This window comes from Artemia franciscana, chromosome 1 (assembly GCF_032884065.1).
Source record: "Artemia franciscana chromosome 1, ASM3288406v1, whole genome shotgun sequence".
NCBI lineage: Eukaryota > Metazoa > Arthropoda > Branchiopoda > Anostraca > Artemiidae > Artemia > Artemia franciscana.
The window spans coordinates 42,917,988-42,935,368 of NC_088863.1; the positions used below are offsets into that span (position 1 = coordinate 42,917,988).

General features: G+C 36.2%; 1 protein-coding gene across 3 annotated transcripts in view; it reads left to right on the forward strand.

Moving 5' to 3' along the window:
- The window catches only part of LOC136029961 (TATA element modulatory factor-like), a 241,771-nt gene that overhangs the window by 91,498 nt on the left and 132,892 nt on the right, over window positions 1-17,381 (forward strand). For all 3 annotated transcript variants that reach the window (XM_065708519.1, XM_065708530.1, XM_065708538.1), the window contains exons 7-8: window positions 10,498-10,601; window positions 14,217-14,364. In XM_065708519.1, the coding sequence (XP_065564591.1) occupies window positions 10,498-10,601; window positions 14,217-14,364 (252 nt within the window). The remainder of the gene's footprint in view (window positions 1-10,497; window positions 10,602-14,216; window positions 14,365-17,381) is intronic.

Genomic DNA, 17,381 nt, shown 5'->3' on the forward strand with positions numbered 1-17,381 from the left:
AGAATTAATCCCCCCCCCCCAATAGAGCGGATCCGTTCCAATTATGCAAATCACCTATCTAAGCCTTCTACTTATTTTTCCCACCAAGTTTCATCCCGATCCCTCCAATCTAAGCGTTTTCCATGATTTTAGGTCCCCCCGTCCCAACCCCCCCCCCCCCATATCACCAGATCTAGTCGGGATTTAAAATGAGAGCTTTGAGACACGAAATCCTTCTAAATATCAAATTTCATTGAGATCCGATCACCCGTTCGTAAGTTAAAAGTACCTCATTTTTTCTAATTTTTCAGAATTAACCCCCCCCCCCCCCCCACACTACCCCAAAGAGAGTGGATCCGTTCCGGTTATGTCAATCATGTATCTAGGACTTGTGCTTTTTTTCCCACCGAGTTTCGTCTCGATCCCTCCACTCTAAGTGTTTTCCAAGATTTTAGGTTTCCCCCTCCTAACCCTCCCCAAATGTCCCCCCAATGCTTCTACTTTGCCAAGTTAATTTGTTTTATAGGTTTACTGGCTTGTTGCTACAAGCATAAGGAACTTTGCCAATTTAAGTTAAATTACAGCTGCATTTTTCGGAAAGTGGCGGGTTTAATATTGCCCCCTTGTGTCTATTTACTAGTCAAGTGTAGTGAAATGGGCTTAGAGAAGCAATTGGATATCCTCTTCTGGCCCAAGGACTTTTTACCCTATTTTGTTTGCATCTAGCATTTACTCAATGCAGTCGCATTTCGTGAGCTCTGATAATTAGTGACGTGTGATTATTGGCACGAGTATTTTGGATGCTCGGATATTTGGATATTTTTAAGAATACGGTGAAGAAATCAATTAGAAGGTCTTTCGTTTCACTGGGCCCCCTGTCAAACGGTGATTGCCACTGCAGACGTGGGTTTGCCCAACTAACAGGTACGAGTTTTTATGGGACTTAGTATTAACCAAGTGACATATAGCAATCGCAAATTCTGTCGGCCTGTCTGTCTGTCTGTCTGTCGGTCCCGGTTTTGCTACTTTAGGCACTTCCTGGTAAGCTAGGGCGATGAAATTTGGCAGGCGTATCAGGGACCGGACCAGATAAAATTAGAAATATTTGTTTTCCCGATTTGACCATCTGGGGGAAGGGGCCCTTTAGTTCGGAAAAAATAGAAAAAATGAAGTATTTTTAACTTACGAATCGTTGATCAGATCTTATTGAAATTTAATTTTTGGAAAGATATCGTGTCTCATAGCTATTATTTTTAATCCCGAGAAGATCTGGTGAGATCCGGAGTAAATATCTTGGTAAAATCTTGGAAACATCTGGTAAAATCTTGGAAAACACTTAGAGTGGAGGGATTGGAATGGAACTTGGTGGGAAAAATAAGTACAAACCCTAAACACATGATTGATATAACCGGAACGGATCCGCTCTCTTTGGGGTAGTTGCGGGGGGGGGGGGTTTAATTCAGAAAAATTAGAAAAAATGATGTATTTTTAACTTACGAAGGATTGATCGGATCTTCATCATATTTAGAAGGACCTTGTAACTCAGATCTCTTATTTTAAATATCAACCCGATCCAGCGTCATTGGGGGGGAGTTGGGGGGACGGGAAATTTTTGAAAATACTTAAAGCGGAGAGATCAGGATGACACTGCATGGGAAGAATAAAAACCTGTCCAAGATACGTGACTGACATAACCGGACCGGATCTGCTCTCTTTGGTGGAGTTGGGGGGGGGGGTAATTCGGAAAAATGAGGCATTTGTAACCTACGAACGGGTGACCAGATCTTAATGAAATTTGATATTTAGAAGGATCTTGTGCTTTAAAGCTTCAATTTTTTAAATTCCAACCAGATCCCGTGACATTGGGGAGGTTGGAGGGGGAAACCGGAATTCTTGGAAAACGTAAAAATTGGGATATTTTTATCTTACGAATAGGTGATCGGATCTTAATGAAACTTGATATATATATATATATATATATATATATATATATATATATATATATATATATATATATATATATATATATATATATATATATATATATATATACATTAGCTGTTTGGGTGACGCTTCGCGCCACCCCAATTGTCAGGTTTACTTGACTCTTGAACATGCAACATATAATTGTCCATGGGAAAACAATCTGTATTCAGGTCTATGCCTCATTATTCTAATGATTGCCCTTGAGCTTTTTTTGATGGTGATTGCAAATCGAACATTCCCTGTGTCCCCGTCGTCATTTATATATCCCCCTGTGCCCCCGGCGTCTCCGTTGTAGCTGTGTCCCTGTGTCCTGGTTGTCATTTATATTCCCTGTGTCTCGGTCGTCATTTGTGTCCCGGTGTCCCAGTCTGTAATTTCTCTTTAAGTGTCGCGGTCGTCATTTATATTCCCTGTGTCCCGGTCGTCATGTGTGTCCCGGTCGTCATTTGTGTCCCGGTGTCCTGGTCTGTAATTTCTCTTTGAGTGTCCCGGTCGTCATTTGTGTCCCGGTGCTTTGTTGATGGTGATTGCAAATCGAACATTCCCTGTGTCCCGGTCGCTTTCTCTTTGAGTGTCTCGGTCGTCATTTATATTCCCTATGTCCCGGTGTCCAGGTCGTCATTTGTGTCCCGATGTCCCGGTCTGTAATTTCGTCAGTCGACAAACATGACGTCAGTCGACACCCAAACATGACGTCACTCGACAGACAGACAGACAACTTATTTTTATATATATAAATATAAATTTGTATATCCCACCTGTGCCCCCCGGCGTCCCTGTTGTATTTGTGTCCCTGTGTACCAGTCCTCATTTATATTCCCTGTGTTTCGGTCGTTATTTGTGTCTCGGATTCCCAGTCTGTAATATCGCTTTGAGTGTCCCGGTCGTCATTTATATTCCCTGTGTCCCGGTCGTCATTTGTGTCCCAGTCTGTAATTTCGTCAGTCATATTCCCTGTGTTCCGGTCTGTATATACATTCGTTTTTGAATTGGTATATGATGAAATAAATTTTTTGTTTTTTTCCTTTTTTCTTTTTAGTTTATTTATTTTTGGTTTTTACCTTTTTTTAGCTTTTTTAGTTTTCTTTCTTTTTTCTTTTTTCGTTTTAGTTTTTTTTGTAGTTTTTATCTTTTTTAGTTTTTTTATTTTATTTTTAGTTTTTTTAGTTTTTTAATTTTTTTCTTTTTTAGTTTTTAGTTTTTTACCTTTTTTAGTTTTTTTTTTAGTTTTTTAGATTTTTTAGTTTTTTTAGTATTTACTTTTTAGTTTTTTTTTGTAGTTTTTACCTTTTTATTTTTTTTTCTTCGTCAAGTCAAGGTTCGAATCTGGAACCTCTCGGACCTAGAACCTGGAACATGACGCTTTACCAACTCAGCTTCTTCGGATTGAATACATTCGTTTTGAATTGGTATACGATGAAATAATTCAGACGTCATATGCGGACAAACATGACGTCAGTCGACAGACAGACAAACAACTTATTTATATATATATATATATATATATATATATATATATATATATATATATATATATATATAGATACTGGCTGTTGGGGTGGCGCTTCGCGCCACCCCAACACCTAGTTGGTGGAAGCGCTTCGCGCCCCCCAAGCCCCCCCTGCGCGCGTAAGTCGTTACGCGCCATTGTAGTTGTGTCCCTGTGCCCCACCTGTGAATATAGAAAGATATATATATATATATATATATATATATATATATATATATATATATATATATATATATATATATATGTTTTTAACTACGTAAAACTTGCGAATATACAACATTCTTCGATGTCCCATTGTCTATGCATATAAATAGATTGCCAGGTTTACCAACTCTTGAACCTGCAACATAAAATTGTCCATTGGAAAAACAATCAGTATTCAGATCTATATCTGATTATTCTAATGATTGCTCTTGAGCTTTGTTGATGGTGATTGCTAATCGAACATTCTCTGTGTCCCCGTCGTCATTTATACATCCCCCTGTGCCCCCGGCATCCCACTTGTAGTTGTGTCCCTGTGTCCCTGTCGTCATTTATATTCCCAGCATCCCGGTCGTCATTTGTGTCTCAGTGTCCCAGTCTGTTATTTCTCTTTGAGCGTCCCAGTCGTCATTTATATTCCCTGTGTCCCGGTGTCCCGGTGTCCCGGTCGTCATTTGTGTCCCGGTGTCCCGGTCTATGATTTATCTTTGAGTGTCCCGGTTGTCATTTATATCTCCCGGTCGTTATTTGTGTCCCAGTGTCCCAGTCTTTAATTTCTCTTTAAGTGTCCCGGTCGTCATTTATATTCCCTGTGTCCCGGTTTTTAGTTTTCTTTTTCTCCTCTATTTTTCAGTTTTTTCCTTTTTTTTAGTTTTTTTTTCTTTTTCAGTTTTTAGTTTTTTTTAGTTTTTTTATTTGTTTTTGTTGTTTTTTTCTTTTTAGTTTTTTTCTGTATTTTTTACCTTTTTTTTAGTTTTTTTTTCTTTTTTAGTTTTTTACCTTATATATATATATATATATATATATATATATATATATATATATATATATATATATATATATATAAAGGATCTTATGTCTCAGATGATCCATTTTCGACTCGAATTGGATCAGGGGACATAGGGGGTTGGAGGAGGGAAACAGAAATCTTGGAAAACGCTTAGAGTGGAGAGATCGGGATGAATCTTGATAGGAAGAATAAGCACAAGTTCTAGATACGTGATTGACATAATTGGAACGGATCCGTTCTCTTTGGAGGGGCTGGGGGGTGTTAATTTGGAAAAATTAGAAAAATTGAGATATTTTTAACTTAAGAACGAGTGACCGGATCTTTATGAAATTTTTTATTTAGAAGGAATTCATGTCTCAGAGCTCTTATTTCAAATCCCGACCAGATCTGTTGACATTGGGGGGAGTTGGAGGGGAAATCTTGGAAACGCGTGGAGTGGAGGAATCGGGATGAAGCTTGGGGGATAGAATAAGCAAATGTCCTTGATACATGATTGACGTAACCGTACTGGATTCGCTCTCTTTGGGGGGAGGGGTTCGGTAATTAGGCGAGTTTGGTGCTTCTGGACGTGCTAGGACGATGAAAGTTGGTAGGCGTGTCAGAGAGGTGCACAAATTGACTTGTTAAATTCTTTTTCCCAGTCTCGACCATCTGGGGGGCTAAAGGGAGAGGAAAAATTAGAAAAAATGAGGTATTTATAACTTACGAGTGGGTGATCGGATCTTAATGAATTTTGATATTTAGAAGGACATCGTGACTCAGAGCTCTTATTTTAAATACTGAACGGCATTAAACCTCTGATTTTTCTTTTAAATCAATCTATTGATTCTTAGATTTTGTTTTAGAGCTCATATCATATGAGCTCTTGGCTCTTAGCTCTTCTTGCCTCGTCACAAGTACCATATGAACTATTAGCTCTTGTTAGGGACAAGTGCCAGCACACTATTTAGGGATATGTGGAAAAGAGTGGGTGAGAGGAAGGTGGAAAAGAGTGGGTGAGAGTAGGCATCCTTAGAGAACACCTGTAGAGTTAGAAAACTCTTCAGTAAGTACTTCACTTACCATGCTTCCCGCCTTCCCGTACATACCCCTTATTATATATATAATATCATAGGGAATTCCTTAGTGAGCCAAGGTTTGCCAGGGACCATCTCGCCAAGTCAGCTCAAAGGCATGCTTAAAGTCGATGGACAGTTGGTATTTCTTTTTAACAAATTCCAAATATCTTTCCATGATTTGTTGGATTACAAATATTTGGTCTATAGTGGATCTATTCTGACCGAATCCAGCTTGATACTCATGTTTCTTATGCGATTTAGAATTATTTCCTAGAGGGTTTTTGCTGGTTGGTAAGTCAGCGATATGGGTCTGTTGCTGTCGCAATTGCTTTTTGATCCTTTCTTGTGCAAGGGGACTATGACAGATGTCTGCGCAGATGTACTATTCAGTGGTACAGATCGACGACTACGTCGGCCTCTGATTTGAGCAATTCTACTTGTATACCGCCTATCCCGGGTGCTTTATCGGATTTTAGGGATTTCAGAGTGGCTATTACCGCCTCTGACTTTAAGGGTGGTAAGAGTGGTTCCTCATTTATTTGTGCTGGAAACTTCTGAAAGACTTTAGGATCTGGATTTAATGTGGAATTTGCTTTTCCTGGAAAGGCTCTTTCCAACGATCTCGGATTCCAGCGAGAGTGTTAGTTTCCTGTCCATTTTTATCCAAAGAGATCCAGGCACTTCGTATCTTTATGACTCGCTTACTCTTTAGCACGTTGGAACATCAGATGTGAGTTTCCCTTTCAGAAGTAGTCTTTACACTGCTGATACTTTTTGGTTATCATGTTTTAAGTGTCCGGCGAGATTTTTTTTTAATCGCTTGCATCTATCCTTGCTTTTTTGATCTTGCTGGTTTCTGAGAACTCGTATCTCGTTCCTCATGTCAATGATATCTTGGATTATCCATGGCTAGTACTTAACTGTTATTTATGGCCGAGAACGAGATCAACTGTCCCAAATATAGCCGTGCTTCTTTGCAACACAAGCTAATCAGTATCAGCTATGCTGAAAAGATCAAGTGTTTCTTGCATGAATTTTGATAGTCTTTCGTTTAGCTGCTTCCTATGCTCTTGTTTCGTTCATGGCTTCAGGTGAAGCCATTCAGGGCTTCCGCCCGCATTCTTGGGACTTTTTGCTTGAATTTGACAACGGCTTTTAATCTTGACGAATTGATGATATGAGGAGACTGTGATTACCGTCGAAATCTCCACTGGATAGAGTCTCTGTGTCTGTGGACAAAGATTTCCACCGGCTAGATACCAGTTGTAATCTATCATATTGGGAGGCGTTCCATCAGTGAACTACCAAGTAACTTTCCTCTTTCGCTGGTGCTTGAACATTTTGTTTGTTACAAAGAGCTTGTTGTCTCGGCAAAATTCAGTTCTCTCATCTGCTGTTGATCTGTCTGATTCCAAAATTGCCCATAACATCTTCGTTTCCGCTGTCGTCACTGCCCAAAATGGCATGGAAGTCATCAAAGACTATGACGAAGTCGTTCTTTTGAGCGGTGTCAACAAGTCCCTGTAGCTGAGAGTAAAAATCTTCAGACTCCTTATCCAACCATGACGAATCGGAAGCGAAAACCTTTACTAGAGACAGCTTCTGAACTTGCTTATGAGTCGGATCATCATCAGGCTTTCTGAGACAGACACTACTACATTAGATCTTGTTGTTTTTGTCAGCAAAAAACAACTCCTTGTCTGTGTATTCTATATTGTCTGCCAGACAGTAGGAGGGTCGCGTCTCCTATCTGTTCTTCGCTGTTGCCTGGTAGATGTGGCTCAGAGAGACCAATGGTATCCTACTTGCATCGATTTGCTTCGCAGAGGATCTTGTCTTTCTTTCCTGGTTTCACAAGTGTCCGATGGTTGAATGTTCCGATTCTGGATGTAAGTCTTTTAGACAAAACTGGTCTAGCGTGGTCGAATGTTGTCTAAATAGGTTTCCAACGCTGTTGGTTGTCAATACATCAGTTGCACGAATGCGGTAACTTGCCAGTCGGGTTGTCAAAATGCGGTAACTTATTCCTTGGTTTCCCCGAACGCGGTAACTCTAAATAAAACTAATTCACATATATCTACTTGCACAATTAGTACACATGCACAAGTTAGAAACACATGCACATGCACAAATTAGAAACACAATATCAAACTCTTAACATTATTCTTTCCGCGGAAATCATGTCAGAGTAGAAAGCAGCCCATACCACGTGTTTGTAAAAATATAATGACGGTCAATAATGGTTTATCGATAAACAACAACATTTTATAGGTTATGTCTCTTGTTGATTCTTGATGCCTGTATATAAATATCCCAAATTTTACTGTACAGAATACTATTATTATTACGCAAATTTCATAAAAAAAATTCTTTCCTACCAATGCAATGATGATTACTAAGATTCTCTTACCCCCCCTATAAAAATTTCGTCCTCCCCCTCCCCAGGATTATGTCCCACACTTTGAGAACCTCTACATTAAAGTGATCAGTGCTATATGCGATAATGATGTTGCTGCAGGTAAGGTACGAAATGAGCTTAGTAGCTGGTTGCTTGTTGAATCAGGAGCTCAGCAGGATACTCTTCTAGACTCAAATTTTGCGGAATATTTGAGCTTCCTATATGTAACTGTCTGCAAAATGAATGAACATTTAGAGGCTTTGAGGGGCTCGGGGTGTTTTTCCACATGTGAAAAAAGTTCGGAAGAATTGGAATATAAATTTTTGAACCAAGACTAGAATATTAGAAGGTACTGTGGCCAAGTATGTCTCTGAAGCTTTAGCACTCCGAAACACGGAGGAGGACCTGCTAAATGCTTTTAAAAAAATAGTAAGCTATACGAAATCTGGTTTGCCCCTTTTTCTAGGGCTGTAATGACCGAAAGGTGGAAATGGCTAGGACACTTCCTACGGGCGGAGGATGACAAATTGCCAGATATGTTTTTTTTCGGCCAACTATCTAGGGCTCCAAAGGTTCATTTTGCTTTAAAACAACTCTCTTACGACGAATTGGAAAATGAGATCAGAACTTTGTGATAAGACATTTTTGTCATAATGTGTTTTATTAGTATTACTAATTTTTGTTCTTGGGCAAGAATAAAACCTGGAATATCGGTGATTTGAAATCCAGACATGAATTCGAGATATGCGGACTGTATTGTATATTTTTTTCACTGTCTGGTTTAAGCGTTTTACTCGCTCTGTATTAATCTTTTTCATAGGTCTTGAAAGCTCTTATTCTTGTTTTGTGTGCCAATTGCCGGATTTTTTCCTTTATACTTTCAAATTGTAAGGAAAATGATAAAGGAAGAAAAAAGTTCGGCTATTGTTCTACTCACCTGTTTAAGTTAGAAGTAATGCTATAGCGTTGTCTATAGTAAAGAGCTATAAGGGTTCAATGTATTATTAATTATTTTCTTTTCCAGAGGCTCTTCATATGGAAGGGTTGGTCATGTAAACTTCGGGGGCTCATTCGATTGCAAATTGAAAGTTCTAGTGACCTTTTTAAGAGTCAAAACTGATTGATGGGCAAAAAGCCATTACCCACGCTGTTTTTTTTTTTGCTCAAACCCATTCGATCAAAATTTTGAGATAACCCTTTTGTTCAGAATAGTCCAAAGGTCAAATAACCGGCCCTCCGGGTTTGACACTCCCACTTCCAGACCCCGGGGAAAGGATATAAGCTATGTAAGTAGCCAATTGTTAAGATATAAGATTTTTATGGAAAGGACGGTCATCTAAAGTTTGGAAGGAGTTCATTCAATTGGAAATCGAAAAATCTAGTGCCCTTTTTAATATTCAAAAAGTGATCGAATTGCAACCACTCCTCTCTCGTCCCCTTTCACCCAAAAGCTTCCGATCAAAATGTTAAGAGAAACTTAGTTGAAAGTAGTCCAAAGATTAAATAACTATGTCACCGGGGTTGAAACCCCCCCCCCTCACGGAGCCCCCGGTGCAGGGAATTTCAGTTATGCAAGTTGCTTTTTGTTAACGTATAAAATTTTTTATTAAAATAAAGAGGATATTTTTGATCGTGGATATCCCGAAAAGGCTTAGAGTTTTAAGATGATACTTTAAGGAAATGTTAAGAGGGATTCCAAACACAATCAAAACACGGTTTGCCTTTGCTGGTTATGAAAAGGGGATATTAGCAATATCTAAGCAACGCCTGATGGTATTAGGTTGAAACTTTCAAAGTATATTTAGGGAGAGTTGAAAAGAGTCTGGAGGTCAACCAGACTCTTCCCCTCCTTACTGTTTTTTGTGCCTCCTCCCCTTGACAATGGTCAAAATTTTGTAATTGTTATTTTGCTTAAACTAGTCAAAAGATCTAATTTTAGGGAGGGGGCAGATGCCTCAAAGCGGAATTGGCATTGATATTTCAGATAAGTACAGAAATAGCTTTAAGGAAGCGGTGGGGGGGGGGGGTAGAGGTAGAAATGGATATAAAATCCTTCTTGATTTCCAGAAACGTATTTTTTTATGTGCCTTATTTTGAACTCGTCAGTGCTTCAAGTATTCTATATTCTATGATGGGTAGCACAACAACATCCTCTGTAAAAAAAAAAAAAAAAAAAAAAAAAAGTAAAAAGAGAACAAGTATTCTTGACCGTTCTTTATAAAAATGAAATTGTTAAATCATCTAAGTATCAAATAATTATAGTGATTGTCAAAGTAGCCTTGCTGATGAATGTATTGTTTATCAAATTCTTTTTTTTTGTTTTTTTTTTTTGTATTTTGCACTTAATATTGCACTTAAATATGTTCCTGCTACCTCTTTGCTCTTCTCGCATTTGATTTTGTATTCAGTATGTTTGGATTAAATACTTGAAGCTCACCCTTTTCAAATTAATTTCGTTGATTGTGCAGCTCTAAGCTGTTTGAAAACGTCGTTTTTTTTTATTTTTCCAGATTGTGTGTATTTCCTTTATTATCCAATTTGTTCAAATTTTATTTGAGAGGCATTTCTCTTTCAGCGGATATCAGAGAAGAATCGAATTCTAGAAGCGAGAGAAACGAAATTGGTCGAATTAAGTAGGACTATTGCTAGTATTCAAGAAGAAAATTCTACTATTTTGAGGTAAGCTAACTCATTGACTGAAAATAAAGTTTTTATTTAATAGGGTGATAAAGTTGATTTATAATTCAAGTTTTGTGAAAGATTTGGAAAAGGTTTAACATTTGTGAAGTATGGCAAAAAATAATGCATAAAGATCGAAAAAAAAACATAAGTAAGCCACTTTTTCAATTATAACTCAGGAAAGAAGCTACAGTTTATTTAACTTTGAATTAGTGATGTTCGAAAAAAAAAGACAAAATTTAAGCAGTGGTGGATCCAGGAGGACCGGGGGGACACCCCGTCCTCCAAGATTTTTCTCTTGCCCTCTTTCGCTATTTTTTATTTTTTTTTCGCCTTTTTTAGAATAGATTTTTCAATTTGATCAATTATTGGCACCTTTGTCACATTTCCCCCCCCCCCCTAAGATTTTGCTTCTCGGCACCCTTGTCACGTTGCCCCTCTCCCAAAATTTTGCTCTAGATCCGCTCCTGAATTTAACTGTATTAATTAATTTTAATACATTGGTTGCATTTACATTAAAGCTTCAGGGGATGTAGTGCCAAGAAAGAAAAAATAACAAAAGACTGAACGCCAGCCACTTCCCAAACTTATCTAGATATCTCCTAATTGACTTATATCCTTTCCCTCCGAACTTCATGTGCAACTTCCAAATCTTTCTCTATTAATGACAACTTTAAGACCTTAGACCATAGAGACGTGAAAATGTCTTTCTGGTAAGGGGGGTTTTATCATTTTTATAGCATTATTTTTAAGTTATTGTTTAACATTTAAGCCGAAGTTTTTTTGTTTTTTTTTTTGCTTTTTTGGATCTTAAAGTTTTCTTGTATATAATATGGATGTAATATTCCTTGTAACCGATAATGTTTCTAAAATATATATCGTTATCAGATTTATATCAAGCCCATTCTTTCTTAACTAGAAAAATAATTTTTAAATTATCTCCCCCTAAACCAAATTAAAAACCTGTAGACCGTAAAGATTTCAAACTTTCTTTGTGATTATGATGATGTTATCGTTTGCGTAGTTCTTGTATCAAAGTTCTTTGTTCTCATTTGGATGGGTAAATGTTTTTTGTTCCGAAAGTGTCAGGACATCTAATGTGATAAAAAGATACTAAAAGAGCTACTTAAAACCACCATATATATTTTATTCTTGGTTTTTCATCCATTGTTGTATTTCATTAAGTTTTTTCTCTCTTTTTCCTTTTTTTCTTGGGTTTTCATAGTTCTTACGCTTTGGAAATAGTAGCAATGTTTTGTATCAACAAAATGTGTAGCTGTAGACCTTAAATTGTGAGTTTGTTCTCTGATTAATAGTCCAGACTATAAAAATTGTTCACATAAAAGAATACAATTTTTAATGTTAAGCTCTCTTGTGATATGTTTATATGCATGTATTAGGTTTTATGCCAAGCTTTCCTATTATAAGTTCCAGGAAATCCCCAATATCTGGAATATTTTATTTTTTGCATAAAAGACAATTGTAGATCAGATGAATAAATGACCCAAATCAGTAACAAAGCGCTAAAGTTGACTGTGGGTATTGATTTTTATTTTTGTTCGTGGCCATCGTTTATAGTGGTTAGTTAGATCAGCAATTTGGCTTTAATTCGACGTTTGTAGTTTGATTTTATTATAAATTTATTGGTTATTAAATATAGCTAGGCTGGACAAATTTCTCGTATACTTGCACATTGTGTATGTTTTGTATTCCCGAAACTATGTTTTCAAGGTAAATTTGGGACTACATTTTGGTGATGAAAGGGATATAGATACACCCATAAAGGTTCAATCCCTTAGTTTAGATCCTCAACTAATAAAAAAATCTCTTGGCTTTTGTATAGTTAGGCTGACAAGGTCTAGTATGGTCAAGCGTATACCTCTTCTATGAAGCCGTGAATAGGAAGAAAGTTTTCTCTTATTTTTGAATAGTTCTGCCCTAAAAAGTAAATACACTTTCACAGTTGTTATTAAAAAAAAGATATCAGTGACCTTGTTTCTTTACTAATATATCTGAATTAGTCCCATGGGGAATAGCTTTCGTCAAAGTTTTACTGCAAATCGTTTTCCGTTGCGAGTATGCGGGAGCCCATTTACTTATGAAATTGAAATTTGGTATGGCCTCTGGAGACTTTTGCACCTCGGTTTACTATATAGGCTATTATGTTTTGAGAAGTTGTATATGCAATCCGAGTCGTATAAAACTGACTGAATAAAAGTAGTAAAAACAACTTTGAGTTAGGACATAATCAGAAATAATAATTTTAGTCCCTAGTAAAAAGCGGTTCACAGGACAAAGCTAAAGCCTTTTTAAAAAGTTGTTCGAAAGACCCTGTAGTACTAGTTTTAAAACTTTTTTATATCCTCGGCACCCTTAAAGATTCCTGAAAATAGTTTAATTCACCACGCCATTCGAAAACATTATACACGTATAAAAGTATGTAGCATTTGAGGCTTAATTACGTAATAACCTATCATGAAGTAATATAAATAAAATAGATGAACAAATTTATTTAGTTACATATACTTGAATTTTAAGTGATATAGTATTTTATATAATGCTGAGCTTTATACTGTTAAGCTAAGACTCTCATATCTAGACGATAGTGAAATAAGCTTGTTCGCATTTGTTCTTCAATATCACATATTCTATCTCTCTTTTCCCAAATTTAATATCGCGCAATTATGAAGTGAAAATCTGTCATTAAACTTATAAGCTTTTTTTTAAGCTGATTTTTCACTCCAGTAATTTCAGTGCATATAAATACATGTATACAGAACAGATTACACAATACAGGTTTCTGGTGCTTTTCAGCAGAAAATTACCCTTAGGAAATCTACCCCCTCCTCGTGGAAAGCGGAAAATCATCCTCTCCTGAGAAAATCACTCCGTAGATAATCCTCCTCGGAAAATTCCCCCCTTATTCAGAATTCACCAGCCAAAGAAATGTATGACAAAAATAGTGAAGAAAAGGAGAAATTTGGAAATGTTTTATTTACAATTAAGAATATTTGGTGTAAAATACCCTATACTCTATAGTGTTTGTTTTTACATTCTCATTTCTTCCAAAAAAAAAATCGTGTTTTGGGGGTCTTTGATATCATAGTAGAGTAAAGTAAATTTTGAAGAAAATGATTTTGAAATATGAAATCAGTGTCAATTTTAGAAGGTTTGCCCTCTAATAGAAGTGCAAATACATAACAAGTGAAAGGAAATCACTGTATATAAAAAAAAGAAACAATATAACAATTTCAGTTTTTAGTTCGCAAGATGTGGAAAATTCAATTATTTTGAAAGTTTGTGGTGCTCCACAAACTATAGTTGCTTGCGATGCTTCTTGTTTATATTTTCTTACCTTAAAAATATTGGACTTCTCTAACTTCAATGATGCGTTTCTTGCCGCTGACGAAAAGTTAAGCAGTGACTCTTTTCTTGAGAGAGAGACGTAACTTTGTCGGTCTGACCTAGCCTTGAGGGTGGGAGGATAGAGAGAGAGAGAGGCAGAGAACAAGATGTAATTTGTTCGGTTCACTTTCACACATCGCCTCCATTGCTCTTGCATTTCTCCTCTTTATTCCAACTTCGTCGATACTCATATTTTTCTTCTGTTTTAAGTAAACTTGCAGAAGCTGAAAAACAACGACTATCTGACAGTGAAAATGCTGAGAAATTACAACAAGACCTCACAAGAAGGCTATCCCAGATGGAACAAAAGTTTCAGCAAGCTGCTACTGAAAAAGAGGCTCTTCTGTCAAAGTTAGAGGTATAATATACAACTTGTTAAGTAACCTACTGTACCGCATAAAACATAATTTTCAAACCATATTGTTTTAATTTAGCTGAACTTAATGGAATGCTTTATTAGGAGAGGGTTGGGAGGGTAGGGACAAAATTTTAGTCCCTTTTGATAAAAAAATAAGGCTTCCTACTTTTAAATCACTATTACCCCTTTTTCACTAAAATTAATTACTGTTAATGCTTAAAACATTGGACGTTTCTTTATGAAAATAATTTTTAAATGTCAGCCCCCCTCCCTCGCGGGAGAAAAGTTTTGAGCCTGAACAGGTAACAAAAAAGATTGATTTTTAAAGTTTAGTTGCTTCTAGATTTGTATTGAAAGAGGACAACAACGTTATTTAATCTACAGGCTTTGGCACCCTTTTGAGCTCTCCGTCATGATAACATTTTAAGTTGGTAGGCTGAAAAGAAAGAGTGTGGAAACCATGCATGACAAAAGTTCTACTGACACTGCTGCCTTTGCTTAGTTGTCGCAGAATATATTTTTTTTTTTTTTGTCTCCAATGGTATTCACAGAAAATATAAAGTTAGTACAAATTGGCTTCGATAAATTAGAATTAATTGAATGTGTTTAATTGGTGTTCAACACCGATAAGACAAATCTCTACTTTCTCGCCATGGTCTAAGCCAGCTCATGTTCTGTTTATCTGGTGCAGCCCCTATCCCCTCATAACCGAACTTCTGTTACCGCCTCTCTTGAAAATACTATGATGGTCCAAGAGTCTTTCAAACGCTGTTTGAAAGGTTGCTCTTAGTGTTTAAAAGTACTTCAATATATTTTATAACACGAAAATAATCGTTTTTTTTCGTATTCCATTGATATATTTAAACTGTAGAAGAGCAGAAAAATAACTTACCGAAAAAGGTATTGGAAACATAAACCTTAAACTTCTATGGAACCGATTTGTAGGTGTTCAAATTGCATCTTAATTTTCTTAGTAAATTTCTTAGTTTTAATTTTCTTAGTAAATTTCTTAGTAAAGCAATGTACCTCCAGGTACATTTTTGTAAGCACGCCCACTGAAATTCGTCAGGGTTGGGAAAAATTTCAAAAACATTCCAGTTATTACGTACGTATAGTTTTAAGAGATGTTTCTGGTTACTTTCAGTAGTACAAAATTGTGCACTTTATCGTTTATTTATTGAAACAAAACTTCAGGAAGCCTAAGGTACGTCGTACTTACTCTTAATCTTCCCAGGGAAAAAGTGAACCTACTTCCTTTATCTCCCTGTGGGGTTATTCTTTTTTTCACTTACTGAGATAGCACTGGCGAAAAGTTCTAGCCATGTCGGGTTGAAGTGCCACATTTCTTTCCAGTGACACAGTCCTTCAGCTCCTAAAACGTTGCCAACTACTATGGCCGTACCGTGATTAGTCTCCTCGGATTTAAACTCGCTCCTCAAAATTTTTCCCAGACGATAATTATAGCACACACTAAAAGTGCTGAAATTATGACATAGTTCTAGTCTTATTTTTCTGAATTTGTGTTTTTCAATGACGATTTTATATTTGGATAAAATCCTTTCTATGACACTTCTAGGATACAAATGAGTCCTAGTCTAAATAATTAAATATTATATATGCCGATATGAAATCAAGTCTGTATTTTTTCATTTGTTTGGCTTTCTTTCTCATTAACTTGCAACGAATTTCGGAACCATGGGGAAAAAATTGAGTGTATAAGATCTTCTAAAAATATAAGGAAAAAAAATTAAAAAAAAAGACAAAACTGTAAATGTGACTTCAGGCTGTATTTGTCAGGGCCGAAGATCTGAAACTGTGGTCGGTGGCTCTGTATTTTTGCTTTCCTTTAATTTTTATTAGTTTTAAAGTTACATTTAAAAAGTGTCTTGTTATATGGAAGTTAGGAATCCATATCGAAAAAAGCTCAGCTGGGTGGCTGGGTGGCTCATGTTCTCCTCATAACATAGGAGCATGGTACCTGTGTAATGTCCAGGTGGTCATGTGTCTCAGTCCCGTTATCTATATTATCTGTAAATTAGTCTTAAATCAAAATCTTAGTTCAAGAACCGTTCCAAGCCGTGACTCCAAATTGAACGAAAATTATACAATAATTATATTGAATGCAATCGAAGCCAACGCTCAGATCACATTATACAGCTTAGAAATTTAAATTAGAATCGGATTTTTTTTATTCTTAAGCTGAAGACCTAAAAAAAAATTGAGAAATATTCATTATATTAACCAAAAGTAAAACTTTGGAAATAAAAAGACGCATAAATTAATTCAAAAAAAGTTTCCAAAAAAGAAGTTTTTGAATAAAAGTAAAAGAGCCGGATTAAACTAATAACGAGTAAAAATGAAGTTCCAAAATAACTAAAACTTTTAAACGAGCTGGAAAAATGAAACCCAGAACGAAAAGAAATACCCATATGAAAACATAAATATAATAGATGCTTATAACAACAAATAAATAAATCTTGAAATGACGAAAAATTCAATTGAGTATTTAAACCATACATAAAAAGAAAAAATAACCACAGACAGGAGATTAGCTGCTCACCCTCCCTTTTCCCTAACCGTAAAAGTTCTGAAGTCCATTGCGTCATTTGTGTTTTATTGAAAACTTTATATATTTTGAGCAGTGTGCTTTAATTTTTCTAAACATCGACAAAAAATAAAAAAAAATAAATCACTACAAAGATGGAGATGACTGGCAAGAACTAATTAAAATAAACTGAATGCTTAGTGATATTAGTTTGAAAATCTAAGCTACTTTATCTAACTTTAATTTCTTGTATTTTTTGAAATCACAAATATAAAAAAAAGATGCCTATGCCATTTTTTGTTTTCAGGAAAACGCAAGTGACACAATAGGCCTTAGGTCTTTTACTTGTTTGGGAGGGGGCAGCTGCCAACTCCCGTTTGTAGTAGTTTTTGTTCATTTTAAGTTCGAATTAAGTATTAAATTTAATTTTCACTCTTTTTAAGATTTGTATTCATTCATATATTTCTGTATC